The sequence below is a fragment of the Palaemon carinicauda genome, chromosome 10, assembly GCF_036898095.1.
Source record: "Palaemon carinicauda isolate YSFRI2023 chromosome 10, ASM3689809v2, whole genome shotgun sequence".
Taxonomy (NCBI): Eukaryota; Metazoa; Arthropoda; class Malacostraca; order Decapoda; family Palaemonidae; genus Palaemon; species Palaemon carinicauda.
In genome coordinates, this window is record NC_090734.1 from 14,941,334 (window position 1) to 14,959,091 (window position 17,758).

The following is a 17,758-nucleotide window of genomic DNA, read 5'->3' on the forward strand; positions in this document are numbered from 1 at the left end:
TAATTTTTTATGACAAAGAGATTATGGACTTTCTTTGACTTTTAAATGGCCGACCCTTCCCTTAGACGGAAGTGTGTTTAGGCTTTTAGCAATTATCTTATCACGTTATAAATTAATTATAGATTTTCCTCTATATATTTTATATCTCAACCGCCTTTATTAGGCCTCTTCGATTAGCTTTCCATTTATAATAAACATCAAAATAAATTTTAATGATTTGTTTATATGCGACCTTTCCTGAGAGTAGGCGGTCCTAACTTGGAAACCGAAGTTAAACAACGTTGAGCCCTTTCAATCGTAAATAGCTTTTAAAGAGCTAATGATTTAAAACTTATTAAATGAATATTTTTTAATAGATATTTTATGAAAGATTTTCTTTGAATAGTCTTCGTACTGTTTCAAAGATGAACTAACGTTTAGTTTATTTATGCTACGCAGTTTGCGCTCTATCGTTACGATAGAGAGAGAGAGTATCACGGTTTCACTTTGCAGAAAGAGTAAATCGATTCTGACGTTTTGTTCATTCTTCTTTCAAAGCTTAAATGTTTTAAATTCTATTTTAAAGGAACTTTTTAATTGAAAAACCTTTCATTTTTTTTTTCCTTTGGTCAAATAACCTGTTTTTTTGACGAAACGTAAGTGGGCTCTTCTCTTAGGTGCGAAATCAAGAGAGAGAGAGAGAGAGAGAGAGAGAGAGAGAGAGAGAGAGAGAGATAGAGATAGAGACGGAGGGAGAGAGAGGAGACAAAACGTTCCGATCTTTATCTCGTCCCAAGCGGGTAACGTTGTTCTCGAGTTACTCTCGTCCCTAGTCTCTGTACGGGGAGAAAGGATAAAATGTTTTTAGTTTTTTATTCTCGTCCCAAGGCAATGTACGGTGAGAGATTGAAAACGTAGTTTTGAATGAACTAGTGTTTAGTCTCTTCCCCAGCCACTGAATTTTTTATCTTAAATTATGTTTACTGTTTTTTGCTGGTATTAATGTGCTTGCATTATACGACTGATTTCGCAATTACTACCTTTTGATGAGGGTAGAATTGCGTGCTTCAGGTAGAAATCAGTTTTATTCATACCTGATGTGAATTGTTAAAAGATTCGATTTCAGTGAAATAAGTGCAAAACAGAAAATCGTAGTGATAAAGTGATATTGCGCAAAGTGTTATCAGTGTTGCGACCGAGGGTTCGTCTGTTCGTGCCTGTCGTTCGCCTAGTCCGGGACCTCTTGCAAGCTCCCAAGCCCAGGGGAGAAGTAATGTCGTACGACTTATGGGTTCGAGAGGCCTTGATCAGCGAACAGACGTTCCCTCTATGGTATCGGGTGTATCTTACCAAGATCACCCCTACCGTAAGGCGAGAGAGACGATTTTCTCCTCGTCATCCGAAGGCTTTTCGCATAAGAAACCGTGAAACAAGGTTTCGAGGCCCTTTAAGCGAAAGTCAGTCCTTTCAGGACAGGTCCAGCGTCCTGGTTTTAACCATTAGGACAGCTCTGACCCTATGCAGTCATCGAAGACTGCTCGCCGCCTAACAAAAGCGTAACACAGACTCCGAGAGTCTTTTTGTAGGCAAGGTTTTGCGGTCACAGACGTTACCCTCGTCTCTTACCGCAATCATTCCCGTTGATCCTAAATGGGTTGTACGGCAAGACATGCAGAATAAACTTGCCTCCCTTATGGAAGACTATTCTGCCGATAAGTCCGTTGAGCCTAGCCGTTTATCTCATCGAGATCCTGGCTTTCAGCCACCCTAACGTTCCTTTGTGCGTCCTGTTGATGTTGGCGTAGCTAAGTCACGTCAGTCAGGTTGTTTAGAACCACACTCGATGCGGTCTCGTGTGGATTTTCAGCCACATTTGGACGTTAGGCCACTTGCTGATGCTCCTGTTGACGTTCAGGACGTTCGCTAACAATCGGAGTTGACTTGTTTTGACGCTGAGCGTCAACCTCCGCATTCTAGAGTTGTTTTGACTGCTCAGTCTAGGCGGTCAAAGCAGTCTCGAGTGGACGCTGTGCGTCCTCACGCACCTGTTGTTGTTGACAGTTCACAGACTGTCAAGCAGTTACATGACGTTGCGTCCTGGTCTCTCGCATCTGTTGTTGTTGACAGTTCACAGACTGTCAAGCAGTTACATGACGTTGCGTCCTGGTCCGCTACTAATGCACCAGTGCGTGTGGACTCTGCTTGTAAAGCATTGCCACCACGGTAGGTCTCTCCCTTGCTTGAGACTCAGCTATTATCGGACAAGGTTCCTTCAGATGAGGAAGTTGCTGTTCCCCCTCCTACTGATATTCCCTTGAGGACTCTGTCAGACGGAGAGGAGCCTAAAGCTGCTTAGCCCTCTATGGACTTTAAATAAATCATGCTGATTTTTAAGGATCTTTGTCCGGATCTTTTCGTAACTGCTGCTCCTCGTTCGCCTAAACGTCAGAGCTTACACTAGGCCTAGCTACTTCGAAGCCGTTGTTTTATAAGCTAGTGCTCTCTCGCTCTCCTAGAGAGCTTTACGTTTGCTAGGCGACTGGTTTATCACCAGGAGGAGTTTGGGGGATACAGCCTTTGCTTTCCCTTCTTTTAAACTGGCTTATAGAGCGAGAGTCTTATATGACACGAGAGAAGTTCTCGGCTTGGGAGTTCCTGCCTCTGCCCAGATAGACTTCTCAAACCTCATAGACTCTCCCTGGCGCCTGGCCATGAGACGCTCCAAGATTTTACAGGTCAACTTCACAGCTGTTTTCGAGCCTTTGAAGTTTTGCTGTACAATTATGTCATGCCTAAACAAGGCTTTCAGGGATGGCTCCAATGATCTGACAGCCACGTTCTCTGCAGGAACAAGTCCCTCAGGGATGGCTCCATGATTTGGCAGCCATGTTCACTGCAGGAGTACGTAAGAGGCAAGTGCGCTCAATGTGTTCATTGTCAAGACAAACTTCACGATGAAGTCTACCAGGCTGTCTTGACAGCATTTATGGAAGGCGACTGAATGGTCTCTCTCGACCTTCAGGAGGCATACTTCCACATTCCTATACACCCGGATTCCCAACCGTTTCTGAGGTTTGTTTACAGGAATGTGGGGGTACCAGTTTCGAGCCCTGTGCTTTGGCCTCAGTCCTGCGCCTCTCGTGTTTACGAGGCTCATGAGGAATGTGGCAAAATCCCTCCATCTATCGGGGATCCGAGCCTCCCTGTACTTGGACGACTGGCTTCTCAGAGCATCGTCCAGCCTTCGCTGTCTGCAGGATCTACATTGGACGTTGAGTCTGGCCAGGGAGTTGGGACTTGTGGTCAACCTAAAAGTCCCAACTGATCCCATCCCAGATTATTCTATATTTGGGGATGGAGATTCGCAGTCAAGCCCTGCTCGAAGTCCAACTAATGCTGAAAAGAAAACGTTTATTCAGTCAGGAGTTGGAACAGTCTCGTAGGGACTCTCTCATCCCTGGAGCAGTTTGTCTCTCTAGGGAGACTACCCCTTCTGCCTCTCCAGTTCCATCTAGCCTCTCGCTGGAACTAGGACAAGACATTAGAGACGGTATCATTCCCAGTCTCCGAACCAATAAAGGCATGCCTGAAATGGTGGGACAGCAATATCAGTCTGAGAGAGGGACTATCCCTAGCAGTCAAGAACCCAAACCACGTGTTGTCTTCAGACGCGTCGGGTTTGGGTTGGGGTGCGACCCTGGACGGTCGGGAATGCTCGGGTCTGTGGACCTCAAGTCAGAAGAGCATGCACATCAACGGCAAGGAGCTATTAGCAGTCCACTTGTCCTTGATGATATTAGAAAGCGTCTTCGAAACTAAGTGGTAGAGGTCAACTCAGACAACACCACAGCTTTGGCGTACATCTCCAAGCAAGGAGGCACACACTCCTTCACGCTGCTCGAGATCGCAAGGGACCTTCTCTTATGGTCAAGAATTCGAGGCATCTCCCTGTTGACGAGATTCATCCAGGGGGACTTGAACGTCTTGGCAGACTGTCTCAGTCGGAGGGGTCAGGTGATACCCACGGAATGGACCCTCCACAAGGACGTGGGCAAGAGTCTTTGGGCTACTTGGGGTCAACCCACCATAGACCTCTTTGCCTCCTCGTTGACCAAAAGGTTACCAATCTTTTGCTCTCCAGTCCTAGATACAGAAGCAATCTACATAGACGCGTTTCTACTGGATTGGTCTTTTATGGACTTATATGCATTCCCACCATTCAAGATAGTCAACAAGGTACTGCAGAAGTTCGCCTCTCACGGAGGGACAAGGTTAACGTTGGTTGCTACCGTCTGGCCCGCGAGAGAGTGGTTCACCGAGGTACTTCAATGGCTGGTAGACTTTCCAAGAAGTTTTCCTCTAAGGGTAGATCTGTTACGTCAGCCCCACGTAAAGAATGTCCATCAAAGCCTCCCCGCTCTTCGTCTGACTTCCTTCAGACTATCGAAAGCTCTCAAGAGCTAGAGGCTTTTCGAAGGAGGCAGTCAGTACAATTGCAAGAGCTAGGAGAGCTTCTACCATTAGAGTATACCAGTCGAAGTGGGAAGTCTTTCGAGACTGGTGCAAGTCAGCATCTGTGTCCTCGTCCAGTACCTCTGTAGCCCAAATCGCAGATTTTCTTTTACATCTGAGAAAGGTTCGCTCCCTTTCAGCTCCCACGATTAAGGGCTACAGGAGCATGTTGGCTTCGGTCTTTCGACATAGAGGCTTAGATCTTTCCAACAATAAAGATCTCCAAGATCTCCTTAAGTCTTTTGAGACCTCTAAGGAACGTCGTTTGGCAACTCCTGGATAGAACTTAGACGTGGTCCTAAGGTTCCTCATATCAGACAGGTTTGAGCCATTACATTCAGCCTCCCTGAAGGATCTCACCCTCAGGACACTTTTCCTAGTGTGCTTGGCTTCGGCTAAAAGGGTCAGTGAACTTCATGCCTTCAGTAAGAACATCGGCTTTTCTACAGAAAAAAGCCACTTGTTCACTTCAACTTGGTTTCCTGGCCAAAAATGAACTGCCTTCTCGTCCTTGGCCTAAATCTTTTGATATTCCTTGCTTATCAGAGATCGTAGGCAACGAACTGGAAAGAGTATTATGTCCTGTTAGAGCTCTTAAGTTCGATTTAGCTCGTACTAAGTCATTACGAGGGAAATCTGAGGCATTATGGTGCTCAGTTAAGAAACCTTCATTGCCTATGTCAAAGAATTCTTTGTCATATTTTATCAGATTTTTTTAATACGAGAAGCTCATTCTCATTTGAATGAGAAAGACCGATGTTTGCTTAAGGTTAAGACGCACGAAGTTAGAGATATAGCAACCTCCGTGGCCTTCAAGCAAAATAAATCTCTGCAAAGTATTATGGACGCGACTTTTTGGAGAAACAAGTCAGTGTTCGCGTCATTTTACTTAAAAGATGTCCAGACTCTTTACGAGGACTGCTACACACTGGGTCCATTCGTTGCAGCGAGTGCAGTAGTGGGTGAGGGTTCTACCACTACACTTCCCTAATTCCAATATCCTTTTTAATCTGTCTCTTGAAATGTTTTTAATATTGTTTTATGGGTTGTTCGGAAGGCTAAGAAGCCTTTCGCATCCTGGTTGATTTGGCGGGTGGTCAAAGTCATTTCTTGAGAGCGCCCAGATTAGGGGTTTGATGAGGTCCTGTTGTATGGGTTGCAGCCCTTGATACTTCAGCTCCTGGGAGTCTGTCAGCATCCTAAGAGGATCGCTGGGCTCCGTGAGGAAGACAGACTTACAAGGCAGAGTAATCGTCTAAGTCAACTTCCTTACCAGGTACCTATTTATTTTGGTTTTGTTATATTGATAACTGTCAAAATGAAAAAACTCTTAGCTTATACGCTGTAAACATAATTAACTCTGGTCTCTACCCACCTCCTTGGGTGTGAATCAGCTATTATATATTCACCGGCTAAGTTAAATATTTAAAAATTATATTTTAATTATAAAATAAATTTTTGAATATACTTACCCGGTGAATATATAAATTAAATGACCCTCCCTTCCTCCCCAATAGAGACGCAGCGGGACGAGAAGAATTGAAGGTTTTGTTTACATACAAGAGTGGTATCTGGCCGACAGTTGGCGCTGGTGGGCACACCCGCAACCTTCATAGCGATCGCTCGCGAGTTTTTTGAGTGTGTTTTCTGTCGAGCCGCAGAGTTGCAGCTATTATATATTCACCGGGTAAGTATATTCAAAAATTTATTTTATAATTAAAATATCATTTTTCTATTTTTCTTGCAGAATGGTAGTTCAGTCGTAGTATTACTTATTTACTTCAGTTACTCTATTTCCCCCAAAGTCTCGTAGGCAGATTTGAATTAAACCTTTGACTTTTGTTTATAGTAATAAGCTAATAATCGTTACTTCGTTCCAGCTTATTATTGAGAATGGGTCCCATTTTTGCCGAATGCCATCCAGTCTGGCTCTGGCCCTTGAGCATCGAGAACAGAGCAAGTCCACTGAGAATCTTGTGTCGTCCCAACTACATTCTGCTGTGAGGAAGAAACGTCGAAGTGCTTCAATACATAGTGAGCCTTTTATTTTTTATAGCTTATTGGGAGTCAGGCACAGCTCTATATTTTTGGAAAGAATTAACTACTGAAATATTTTGTACTATATAAATTGTGATAGTTCAATAGTAAAGCAAAACTTCTTAGGTTATTTAGTTTAAAACTGAAAATTTGCTATTATGAAAACAAGAAGTCATGTGAAAAACTTTAGTAGAGGTAAATCATTAGTGGTCCTCTGAAAGACTACTTAAGCTATTCGCTTGCAAATACAAATTCGAGGCTCGTGAGATTTTATTTTGCTTATCTCAAAGTTCAATCAGTTTTTTATGTGAAACATAGACTGAGAGGGACAAGATGGATAGGAAACTTAAATATGCCATCAACATTTTGTACCTTAAGGATTGAATTTTGATTATAGCGAAACACATTAAACATGTACATCACTAACAGTAGTGTGAAACATTCCTCATTAGGGTTAATATGACCTCAGGAAGAAGTATATTGGCTTAAACTAATATCATCTTATTTTTCTATAGCTGCATTATGGCTTTCAGGAAGGTAACTCATTGATAAAATATCCCTTGGTTGACAATTGTGAATACCGCTAACTAAGCTGTGCATTGTGCCAGATTTTTTGTTTAATGGAGAAGTATGTTTAAAAAGGAAAGACAAATCGTTTATGTACGGTATTTTAATTCTTTAATAAACTAGATTAAATCTTGATCATAGTTAATGTGTGGTATGTTTGTATCTTTATGGAAATCAACAAAGCTGTTAATTACGTTTGATTAATGTACTGAAGGAATACCGTATGTTTGTATTTTGAAAACGATACTTGGGCATATATTTGTCCTAGCCTCATTAGTACAGAAATTGTTTTGTATTGCAGAATGATACTTTGCTATATCAAAGGTGATTCACTGAAATAATTATACTATAATATTTTGGAATAAACATGTAAATCTTTCGTTTGCAGGGCTAATGACAGGATTGCGACGAGTAGTTGGGCATTCGGCATCATCTGGTTCACCTCTGAAAGCATCTGAAAGTGTTGAATATCTAGATTCTCTTCACCAACACCCTGGAATTGCCCTCTCCCCTGCTCCAGGTTTCAGCATATCCCCAAGGAAGCGTAAATCTGCCGATGCCTTTGACTTGTGTGGAGAAACACACCGGTGAGTTAATTTGATTTTAAATGAACCTTACCTGGTAATCATCATGCTTTAACCATCAAGCTATCTATTAACAACTTTCAGGAACAAAGAATTGTCTGCCCAACTCTCTCTCTCTCTCTCTCTCTCTCTCTCTCTCTCTCTCTCTCTCTCGGGAGGTGGAATTAATGGGCGAACACTCAACTCTTCATTTTATCGGAAGAACTTAATACAATTGTTGTTTTGCTCTCCGTTTGGACCTGGCCTCGGGCTCCAACATTATTTAAAATTGAAACAGGTAATCGAATACTGTAGTGATATATGAAGGAGTTTTAAGGTGTGTCTCTCTAGTTTTATTAATTTGGGCTTTATTGATTTTGTGTATATATTATATTTTCATAGTCATGTACAATTATAACCTACCATACCTATCTTTTCTATCAAGGAAATTATATTAAGACCCAACTTGGTAAAAAGGTTACACTCGTAACAGGCTTCACCAAACATTATCTATTAAGCTTTTAGCAGTATCTGCTCATGGGTCTATGGTTGCCTGACATCGCAGTGCTCGAGGGTTATCATACAAACCAATCCTTTCAGACAAACAGTAATGAGTACAGTAGTGCGTTAAATCCATATGAGCTACATCTTACCGAATGTATTCCTATACACCGTACCATTGGAAGCAAATAGACTTTCGAGGTCCTGGGTTGGTTGTCATAGGTTCCAAAAGGTTTATTTTGATCAGTGTATTTTCAAAAACTGAGAATTATTACATTTACTGTATACTGTAACAACTTGAAAATTTTACATTTCCTTTTCTATGACCAGAAACGTTCAATTTTCAATATTAATCTTACCCGATGATCATGTAGCTGTCAACTCTGTTGCCCGACAGAAAAATCTAAGGTCGGGATACGCCAGCGATCGCTATACAGGTGGGGGTGTACACAACAGCGCCATCTGTCGAGTAGGTACTCAGGTACTTCTTGTCAACAAGAACTCAATTTTTCCTCTGTCGTGCCACCGGCAAGACCTACTTGGATACGCTGTTGTTTCTGGAGTTGTTTTTCACGATTTTGGTGATGTATTCGCTCTAGATTTTAGCTTTCGCTATTCAGGAACTTTTATCATTAGCTTATCAAGCTTTTTGATTAGATTTGGATTAATTGTTAATGAACTTTGCTAGATTTCGGATTTCCCCCTTGGCTAATTCAAGAATTCAAGATGTCTGACCATTCTCAAGTCCCTAAGTACAGGCAGTGTAGCGTTAGGGCTTGTTCTAGGCGTCTTCCGAAGGCCTCCATAGATCCTCACACCGTTTGTTCCAATTGTAGGGGTAAATCCTGTCAATTGGAAGATCGATGTGAGGAATGCGCTGGGCTTTCGGAATTCGATTTTAACGAATTCCTAAAGAATGCACGTAGGCTAGAGAAGGATAGGATCAGGAGGAGTTCTTCTCGCTCGTTTGATTTTTCCTCTCCCCATGCCCCTCAACCTACTCCTTCCCCTGTAGTGGTGACTCCCGACCCTGCTACTAGTGCTCAACCCTCCATGGCGGACATGATGCGTGCCATTCAGGCTCTTGGTGACAGAGTGGAGTCATTAGCTAATGACCGGAATCAACTTTTGGCCGATGTCAAAGAGTTGAAAGCGCAAAGTGCAGTGGGAAGTGTAGTGAGTGCAAGTGAAGTGAAAAGTGTCAGTGTCAGTGTTGCGCATGAGGGTACATCTGTTCGTGCCAGTCGTCCTCCCAGTCCGGGACCTCTTGCAAGCTCCCAAGCCCAGGGGAGAAGCAATGTTGAAGGACCAAAGGGTTCGACAGGCCTTGATCAGCGTACGGATGTACCCTCAGTGGTTGCGGACGTATCTGTCAGAGATCGTCCCATCCACAAACAGACGAATGAGCCCTATCATTCCTCGTCTGTGGAAGAAGTTTCTAGGAAGAAACGTTGGACCAAGGTCTCACGACCTCTCAAGCGTAAGGTCCCTTCCGAGCGAGTCCAACGGCCCAGGTGTAGCCACTGGGTCAGTTCGGACTCGCCGCAGTCTTCCGAAGACTGCACACCTCCCAAGAGAGGTAGAGTGGTTCCGCAGCAGGCAACTACTCCGTCTGTTGCCGCACCAACCACGGTAGACCCTAAGTGGTCCATGCTGCAGACTATGCAGTCTCAGCTTGCTTCCTTCATGCAGGAGTATCGTGCTGAGAAGGTTGACACTGCACCTGTTAACCTACAACCTGCCACGGTTGTGCGCTCAGCAGATACTGCGGCTGCCTGCTCCCACACTTCACCTGTGAGAGCTCCACCACCGATGCGCAGTCGACCCTGCCAGACGCATGTTCATGCTGCACCCTCCGTTGACATGCGTGAGCTACCGCATCAGCAGTGGGAAGGTGCTGTCAAGCTGCCGTGTTTTGACTCAATGCGGCATGCTCCGCAACCCACGGCAGTCCCTCCCACGCACCAGCACTCCGCTTTTGTTGTTGCCAGCTCGCAGACTGACCAGCAGCGGCATGATGTTGGATCCGCAGCAGCTACGCATGCACCCGTGCTGCCGGATTCAGCCGTTCAGCTTTCTGCTCCATCTTTGCCACTTCCTCCTCAGCTTTCGGATGATGGAGTATCTGATGACGACGAAGCTGCGCATTTGGACGATCCGCACTCCGACTTAGAAGAACCCAAGTCTACGCCTCCCTCCTTAGACTTTAGGAAAGTCCTTGCCCTGTTCAGGGAATTGTATCCGGAACAGTTTGTGTCTGCAACCCCGCGCTCTCCTCCCTGCCTTCACCAAACTCGTACTCACACGCTCATCCAAGAGAGCTTTGAGGGTAATGGGAGAGTGGTTGCAGTCCAAGAAGCAGCTGGGAAAGACTGCTTTCATCTTTCCGCCTACCAAGCTTGCTTCCAAATCTAGCGTCTGGTATGCCACGGGAGAGGAACCCGGCTTGGGAGTTCCTGCCTCTGCCCAGGGCGACTTCTCAAGTCTGGTTGACTCTCCCCGCAGGCTGGCTATGAGACGATCTAAGATTTGCTGGTCCTTTTCTGACATGGATCATCTGTTGAAGGGAGTTTTTCGTGCTTTTGAGATCTTCAACTTCCTCGATTGGTGTTTGGGAGCTTTAAGCAGAAAGACTTCCCCTTCGGATAAGGACTCTGCCATGCTTATCATGTCTAGCATGGACAAAGCCATTCGGGATGGGTCTGGTGAGCTTGCGGCTTCGTACGTGTCGGGAGTGCTTAAGAAGAGAGACCATCTTTGCTCCTTCTTGTCTGCTGGGATCACTCCTTGCCAGAAGTCGGAGTTGTTGTTTGCTCCGCTTTCCAAGTGTCTCTTTCCGGAAGAGCTGATCAAGGGGATGGCTGCCTCGTTGATCCAGAAGGATACCCATGACCTGGTGGCGTCCTCCGCACGTAAGGCCAAAGCTTTACCTTCCGTGCCTAGACCTAGGATGGACACACCAGCGTCTAGGTTCATCCCGCCCTTTCGTGGCAGAACCTCCAGCAGAGGAGGTACCCGTGCCGACAGTCATCGTGGCAAATCGAAGAAGGGTTCCAAGTCCTCAAAAGGCAGAATCTGACTGCCTACCTCTCCAGACAGCAGTGGGAGCCAGGCTCAAGAACTTCTGGCAGGCTTGGGAGAACAGAGGTGCAGACGCTCAGTCTGTGAAGTTGCTAAGGGAGGGGTACAGGATTCCGTTCTGCCGCAGTCCCCCTCTAGCAACTTCTCCCATCAACCTCTCTCCCAACTACAAGGAGAAGGACAAGAGGCTAGCGTTGCAACAAGAGGTGTCTCTCTTGCTACAAAAGGGAGCGGTAGTCATAGTCCGGGACCATGAATCCCCGGGCTTCTACAACCGTCTCTTCCTGGTAGCGAAGAAGACAGGAGGTTGGAGACCGGTGCTGGACGTCAGTGCTCTCAATGCTTTTGTCACCAAGCAGACGTTCACAATGGAAACGACGAAGTCGGTCCTAGCATCGGTCAGGAAGGAAGACTGGATGGTCTCGTTGGACCTAAAAGACGCGTACTTTCATGTCCCCGTCCATCCAGACTCCCAACCTTTCCTAAGGTTCGTCTTTGGAAAGGTCGTGTACCAGTTCCAAGCCCTGTGCTTTGGCCTAAGCACGGCACCTCTTGTGTTTACCAAACTGATGAGGAATATTGCCAAATTCCTTCACTTGGCAGACATCAGAGCCTCCCTCTATTTGGACGACTGGCTTTTAAGAGCTCCGTCAAGTCGTCGCTGTCTGGAGAATCTCAGATGGACTATGGATCTGACCAAGGAATTGGGTCTCCTGGTCAATATAGAGAAGTCCCAACTCGTCCCATCCCAAACCATTGTCTATCTAGGTATGGAGATTCAGAGTCGAGCTTTTCGGGCTTTTCCGTCGGCCCCCAGGATCAGTCAAGCCCAAGAATGCATCCAGAGCATGCTGAGAAGGAACCGATGTTCAGTCAGGCAGTGGATGAGTCTAACAGGGACACTTTCATCGCTGGCCCAGTTCATCGAGTTAGGGAGACTCCACCTCCGCCCCCTTCAGTATCATCTAGCTGCTCACTGGAGAAAGGACATGACGCTAGAAGCGGTCTCAGTTCCTATATCCGAAGAGATGAGGTCTGCACTGACGTGGTGGAAGAACAGCATTCTTCTCAAGGAAGGTCTACCATTGGCTGTTCAGACCCCCGACCACCTTCTCTTCTCGGACGCATCGGACACGGGCTGGGGTGCGACACTGGACGGACAGGAATGCTCGGGCACGTGGAATCAGGAGCAAAGAACACTTCACATCAACTGCAAGGAGCTATTGGCAGTTCATCTGGCCTTGATAAACTTCAAGTCCCTCCATCTAAGCAAGGTGGTGGAGGTGAACTCCGACAACACCACAGCCTTGGCGTACATCTCCAAGCAAGGAGGGACTCATTCGAGGAAGTTGTTCGAGATCGCAAGGGACCTCCTCACTTGATCAAGAGATCGAAAGATTTCGCTGGTAACGAGGTTCATTCAGGGCGACATGAATGTCATGGCAGATCGCCTCAGCCGGAAGGGTCAGGTCATCCCCACAGAGTGGACCCTTCACAAGAATGTTTGCAGCAGACTATGGGCCCTGTGGGGTCAGCCCACCATAGATCTATTCGCTACCTCGATGACCAAGAGGCTCCCGATTTATTGTTCACCGATTCCGGACCCAGCAGCAGTTCACGTAGATGCCTTTCTTCTGGATTGGTCCCATCTAGACCTGTAGGCGTTCCCTCCGTTCAAGATTGTCAACAAGGTACTGCAGAAGTTCGCCTCTCACGAAGGGACACGGTTGACGTTGGTTGCTCCTCTCTGGCCCGCGAGAGAATGGTTCACCGAGGTACTGCAATGGCTAGTGGACGTTCCCAGGACTCTTCCTCTAAGAGTGGACCTTCTGCGTCAGCCGCACGTAAAGAAGGTACACCCAAGCCTCCACGCTCTTCGTCTGACTGCCTTCAGACTATCGAAAGACTCTCAAGAGCTAGAGGCTTTTCGAAGGAGGCAGCCAGAGCGATTGCCAGAGCAAGGAGGACATCCACTCTCAAGGTCTACCAGTCAAAATGGGAAGTCTTCCGAAGCTGGTGCAAGGCGAATGCAGTTTCCTCAACCAGTACCTCTGTAACGCAGATAGCTGACTTCCTTTTACATCTAAGGAATGTAAGATCCCTTTCAGCTCCTACGATCAAAGGTTACAGAAGCATGTTGGCAGCGGTCTTCCGCCACAGAGGCTTAGATCTTTCCACCAACAAAGATCTACAGGACCTCCTTAAGTCTTTTGAGACCTCAAAGGAGCGTCGGTTAGCCACACCAGGCTGGAACCTAGACGTGGTTTTAAGGTTCCTGATGTCAGCAAGGTTCGAACCGCTTCAATCAGCCTCTTTTAAGGATCTCACATTGAAGACACTTCTCCTCGTTTGCTTAGCAACAGCTAAAAGAGTCAGTGAGATTCACGCCTTCAGCAGGAACATAGGTTTTACATCTGAAACGGCTACATGTTCCTTGCAGCTTGGTTTTTTAGCTAAAAACGAGTTTCCTTCTCGTCCTTGGCCCAAGTCGTTCGAGATCCCAAGCCTGTCCAACTTGGTTGGTAACGAACAAGAGAGAGTACTTTGCCCAGTAAGAGCTCTTAAGTACTATTTAAGACGTACAAAGCCATTACGAGGACAATCAGAAGCTTTATGGTGTTCTATCAAGAAACCTGCTTTACCGATGTCTAAGAACGCAGTTTCTTATTACATCAGGCTTTTGATTAGAGAGGCCCATTCTCATCTGAAGGAAGAAGACCATGCTTTGCTGAAGGTAAGGACACATGAAGTTAGAGCTGTCGCTACTTCAGTGGCCTTCAAACAGAACCGTTCTCTGCAGAGTGTTATGGATGCAACCTATTGGAGAAGCAAGTCAGTGTTCGCATCATTTTACCTCATAGATGTCCAGTCTCTTTACGAGAACTGCTACACCCTGGGACCATTCGTAGCAGCGAGTGCAGTAGTAGGTGAGGGCTCAACCACTACATTCCCATAATCCCATAACCTTTTTTAATCTTTCTCTTGAAATGCTTTTTATTGTTGTTTTTCGGGTTGTACGGAAGGCTAAGAAGCCTTCCGCATCCTGGTTGATTTGGCGGGTGGTCAAATTCTTTCTTGAGAAGCGCCTAGATTAGAGGTTGTGATGAGGTCCTTTAGTATGGGTTGCAGCCCTTCATACTTCAGCACCTAGGAGTCGCTCAGCATCCTAAGAGGATCGCTAGGCTCAGTAAGGAAGACGTACTTAAAAAGGCAGAGTAATGGTTCAAGTCGACTTCCTTACCAGGTACTTATTTATTTTATGTTTGTTATTTTGAATAACTGCTAAAATGAAATACGGGATACTTAGCTTCTAATGTTAACATGTATGCTGGTCTCCACCCACCCCCCTGGGTGTGAATCAGCTACATGGTCATCGGGTAAGATTAATATTGAAAAATGTTATTTTCCTTAGTAAAATAAATTTTTGAATATACTTACCCGATGATCATGAATTTAAGGACCCTCCCTTCCTCCCCATAGAGAACCAGTGGACCGAGGAGAAAATTGAGTTCTTGTTGACAAGAAGTACCTGAGTACCTACTCGACAGATGGCGCTGTTGTGTACACCCCCACCTGTATAGCGATCGCTGGCGTATCCCGACCTTAGATTTTTCTGTCGGGCAACAGAGTTGACAGCTACATGATCATCGGGTAAGTATATTCAAAAATTTATTTTACTAAGGAAAATAAAATTTTTGGACTTTAATGGTATAAATCTATATTGACATATGTGCTTGAACATGTGTGATTAGATTTGACCATATCTGGCATTTAAGCAGGTGTTTTTAGGTGCTTTGATATTAAAAGACCTCCAGCAGTCATATCAATTTTTTTTTATATAAAGTGTTACAGTATTTAAAGAGTTAATATTTTTAGCTTTTAAAAAAATCCTAAAGATCTCTCGGGTTTAATATATTATTGTGGGCTTAATATGAGCTAAATATGAACTTGAGACGAAAGGTTTACAATAATTATCTCATTTTCTTTTACAAAAGTATGAAAAATATAGAGAGAAAAATGTGGAAGTAAAGCGCAAGGTACGTGAGGCAAAGAGGGCAGCTGACCTGAGGTGGAGTCAGGGATTAGGTCATTCATATGAAGAGAATAAGAAGAAGTTTTGGAAAGAAGTGAAGAGAGTAAGGAAGGCTGGCTCAAGAATTGAAGAGACAGTGAAAGATGGAAATGGAAGGTTGTTAAAAGGAGGGGAGGCAAGGAAAAGATGGGCGGAATATTTTGAAAGTTTACTGAATTTGGAGGATAATAGGGACGCAGATATAATTGCTGTTGCAAGTGTTGAGGTGCTGGTGATGGGAGATGAGAATGAGAGAGATTACAATAGATGAAGTGAGGAGAGCACTAGATAAAACGAGAGTAGGAAAAGCATCTGGTATGGATGGTGTGAGAGCTGAGATGTTGAAGGAAGGGGATGTGACTGTACTTGAATGGTTGGTGAGATTGTTTAATATGTGTTTTGTGTTGTCAATGGTACCAGTAGATTGGGTTTGTGCATGTATTGTACCACTATATAAGGGTAAGGGAGATGTGCATGGGTGTTTTAATTCAAGAGGTATTAGTTTGTTAAGCGTAGTTGGAAAAGTGTATGGTAGAGTAATGATTAATAGGATCAAGGATAAAACAGAGAATGCAATCTTAGAAATACAGGGTGGTTTTAAAAGAGGTAGGGGTTGTATGAATCAGATTTTTACAGTAAGGCAGATATGCGAGAAATATTTAGCAAAAGGTAAGGAGGTGTATGTTGCGTTTATGGATCTGGAGAAAGCGTATGATAGAGTTGATAGGGAAGCAATGTGGAATGTGATGAGGTTATATGGAGTTGGTGGAAGGTTGTTGCAAGCAGTGAAAAGTTTCTACAAAGGTAGTAAAGCATGTGTTAGGATAGGAAATGAAGTGAGTGATTGGTTTCCGGTGAGAGAGGGGCTGAGACAGGGATGTGTGATGTCGCCGTGGTTGTTTAACTTGTATGTTGATGGAGTGGTGAGAGAGGTGAATGCTCGAGTGCTTGGACGAGGATTAAAACTGGTAGACGAGCATGACCATGAATGGGAGGTAAATCAGTTGTTGTTTGCGGATGATACTGTACTGGTTGCAGACACAGAAGAGAAGCTTGGCCGATTAGTGACTGAATTTGGAAGGGTGTGTGAGAGAAGGAAGTTGAGAGTTAATGTGGGTAAGAGTAAGGTTATGAGATGTACGAGAAGGGAAAGTGGTGCAAGGTTGAATGTCATGTTGAATGGAAAGTTACTTGAAGAGGTGGATCAGTTTAAGTACTTGGGGTCTGTTGTTGCAGCAAATGGTGGAGTGGAAGCAGATGTACGTCAGAGAGTGAATGAAGGTTGCAAAGTGTTGGGGGCAGTTAAGGGAGTAGTAAAAACTAGAGGGTTGGGCATGAATGAGAAAGTGATTGTACCAACTGTAATGTATGGATCGGAGTTGTGGGGAATGAAAGTGACGGAGAGACAGAAATTGAATGTGTTTAAGATGAAGTGTCTAAGGAGTATGGCAGGTGTATCTCGAGTAGATAGGGTTAGGAACAAAGTGGTGAGAGTGAGAACGGGTGTAAGAAATGAGTTAGCAGCTAGAGTGGATATGAATGTGTTGAGGTGGTTTGGCCATGTTGAGAGAATGGAAAATGGCTGTCTGCTAAAGAAGGTGATGAATGCAAGAGTTGATGGGAGAAGTACCAGAGGAAGGCCAAGGTTTGGGTGGATGGATGGAGTGAAGGAAGCTCTGGGTGATAGGAGGATAGATGTGAGAGAGGCAAGAGAGCTTGCTAGAAATAGGAATGAATGGCGAGTGATTGTGATGCAGTTCCGGTAGGCCCTGCTGCTGCCTCTGATGCCTAAGATGACCGCGGAGGTAGCAGCAGTAGGGGATTCAGCATTATGAAGCTTCATCTGTGGTGGATAATGTGGGAGGGTGGGCTGTGGCACCCTAGCAGTACCAGCTGAACTCGGTTGAGTCCCTTGTTAGGCTGGAGGAACGTAGAGAGTAGAGGTCCCCTTTTTGTTTTTGTTTCATTTGTTGATGTCGGCTACCCCCCAAAATTGGGGGAAGTGCCTTGGTATATATATATATATATATATCGTCGTCCTCGTCGTCGGCGGCGGCGGCGCCCACTTGTGTCCGAGTATTGGGTTCTGTCGTTAGCCATCAGCCTCCTATCTATGGGGTGGGTGCTTATGTCTGATGTGGCTGTTAAGTCCTAGTCTGTGGTGGAAGAGTCGCGGACAGTGTTCACAAGGGAGGGTAGGTGGTGGGCGGGGCTGTTCTAATCGCTCTCTCCTTCTTCTCCTCCTAGCCTCCTCATTTTGTCTCCTCCTCTCCTCGAAGTCCACTGTGCCATAGTGTACTGAACTCCTCCAGGTTTTCCTGTCCCTGGCTGTTTCTTCCCATGAGGAAGGATCGATGTCAGTTAGAGCCAGGGTGCGCTTTATTTGATCTTTATAGCACATTTTTGGGGCTCCTCGTGGTCTGGTGTCCTGGGTCAGTTCTCCGTA

At 45.2% G+C, this 17,758-nt stretch overlaps 1 protein-coding gene across 1 annotated transcript in view; it reads left to right on the top strand.

Moving 5' to 3' along the window:
• The window catches only part of LOC137648594 (uncharacterized), a 70,991-nt gene that overhangs the window by 40,363 nt on the left and 12,870 nt on the right, over positions 1–17,758 (top strand). The window contains exons 6-7 of the mRNA XM_068381503.1: positions 6,372–6,525; positions 7,484–7,682. Of these exons, the coding sequence (XP_068237604.1) occupies positions 6,372–6,525; positions 7,484–7,682 (353 nt within the window). The remainder of the gene's footprint in view (positions 1–6,371; positions 6,526–7,483; positions 7,683–17,758) is intronic.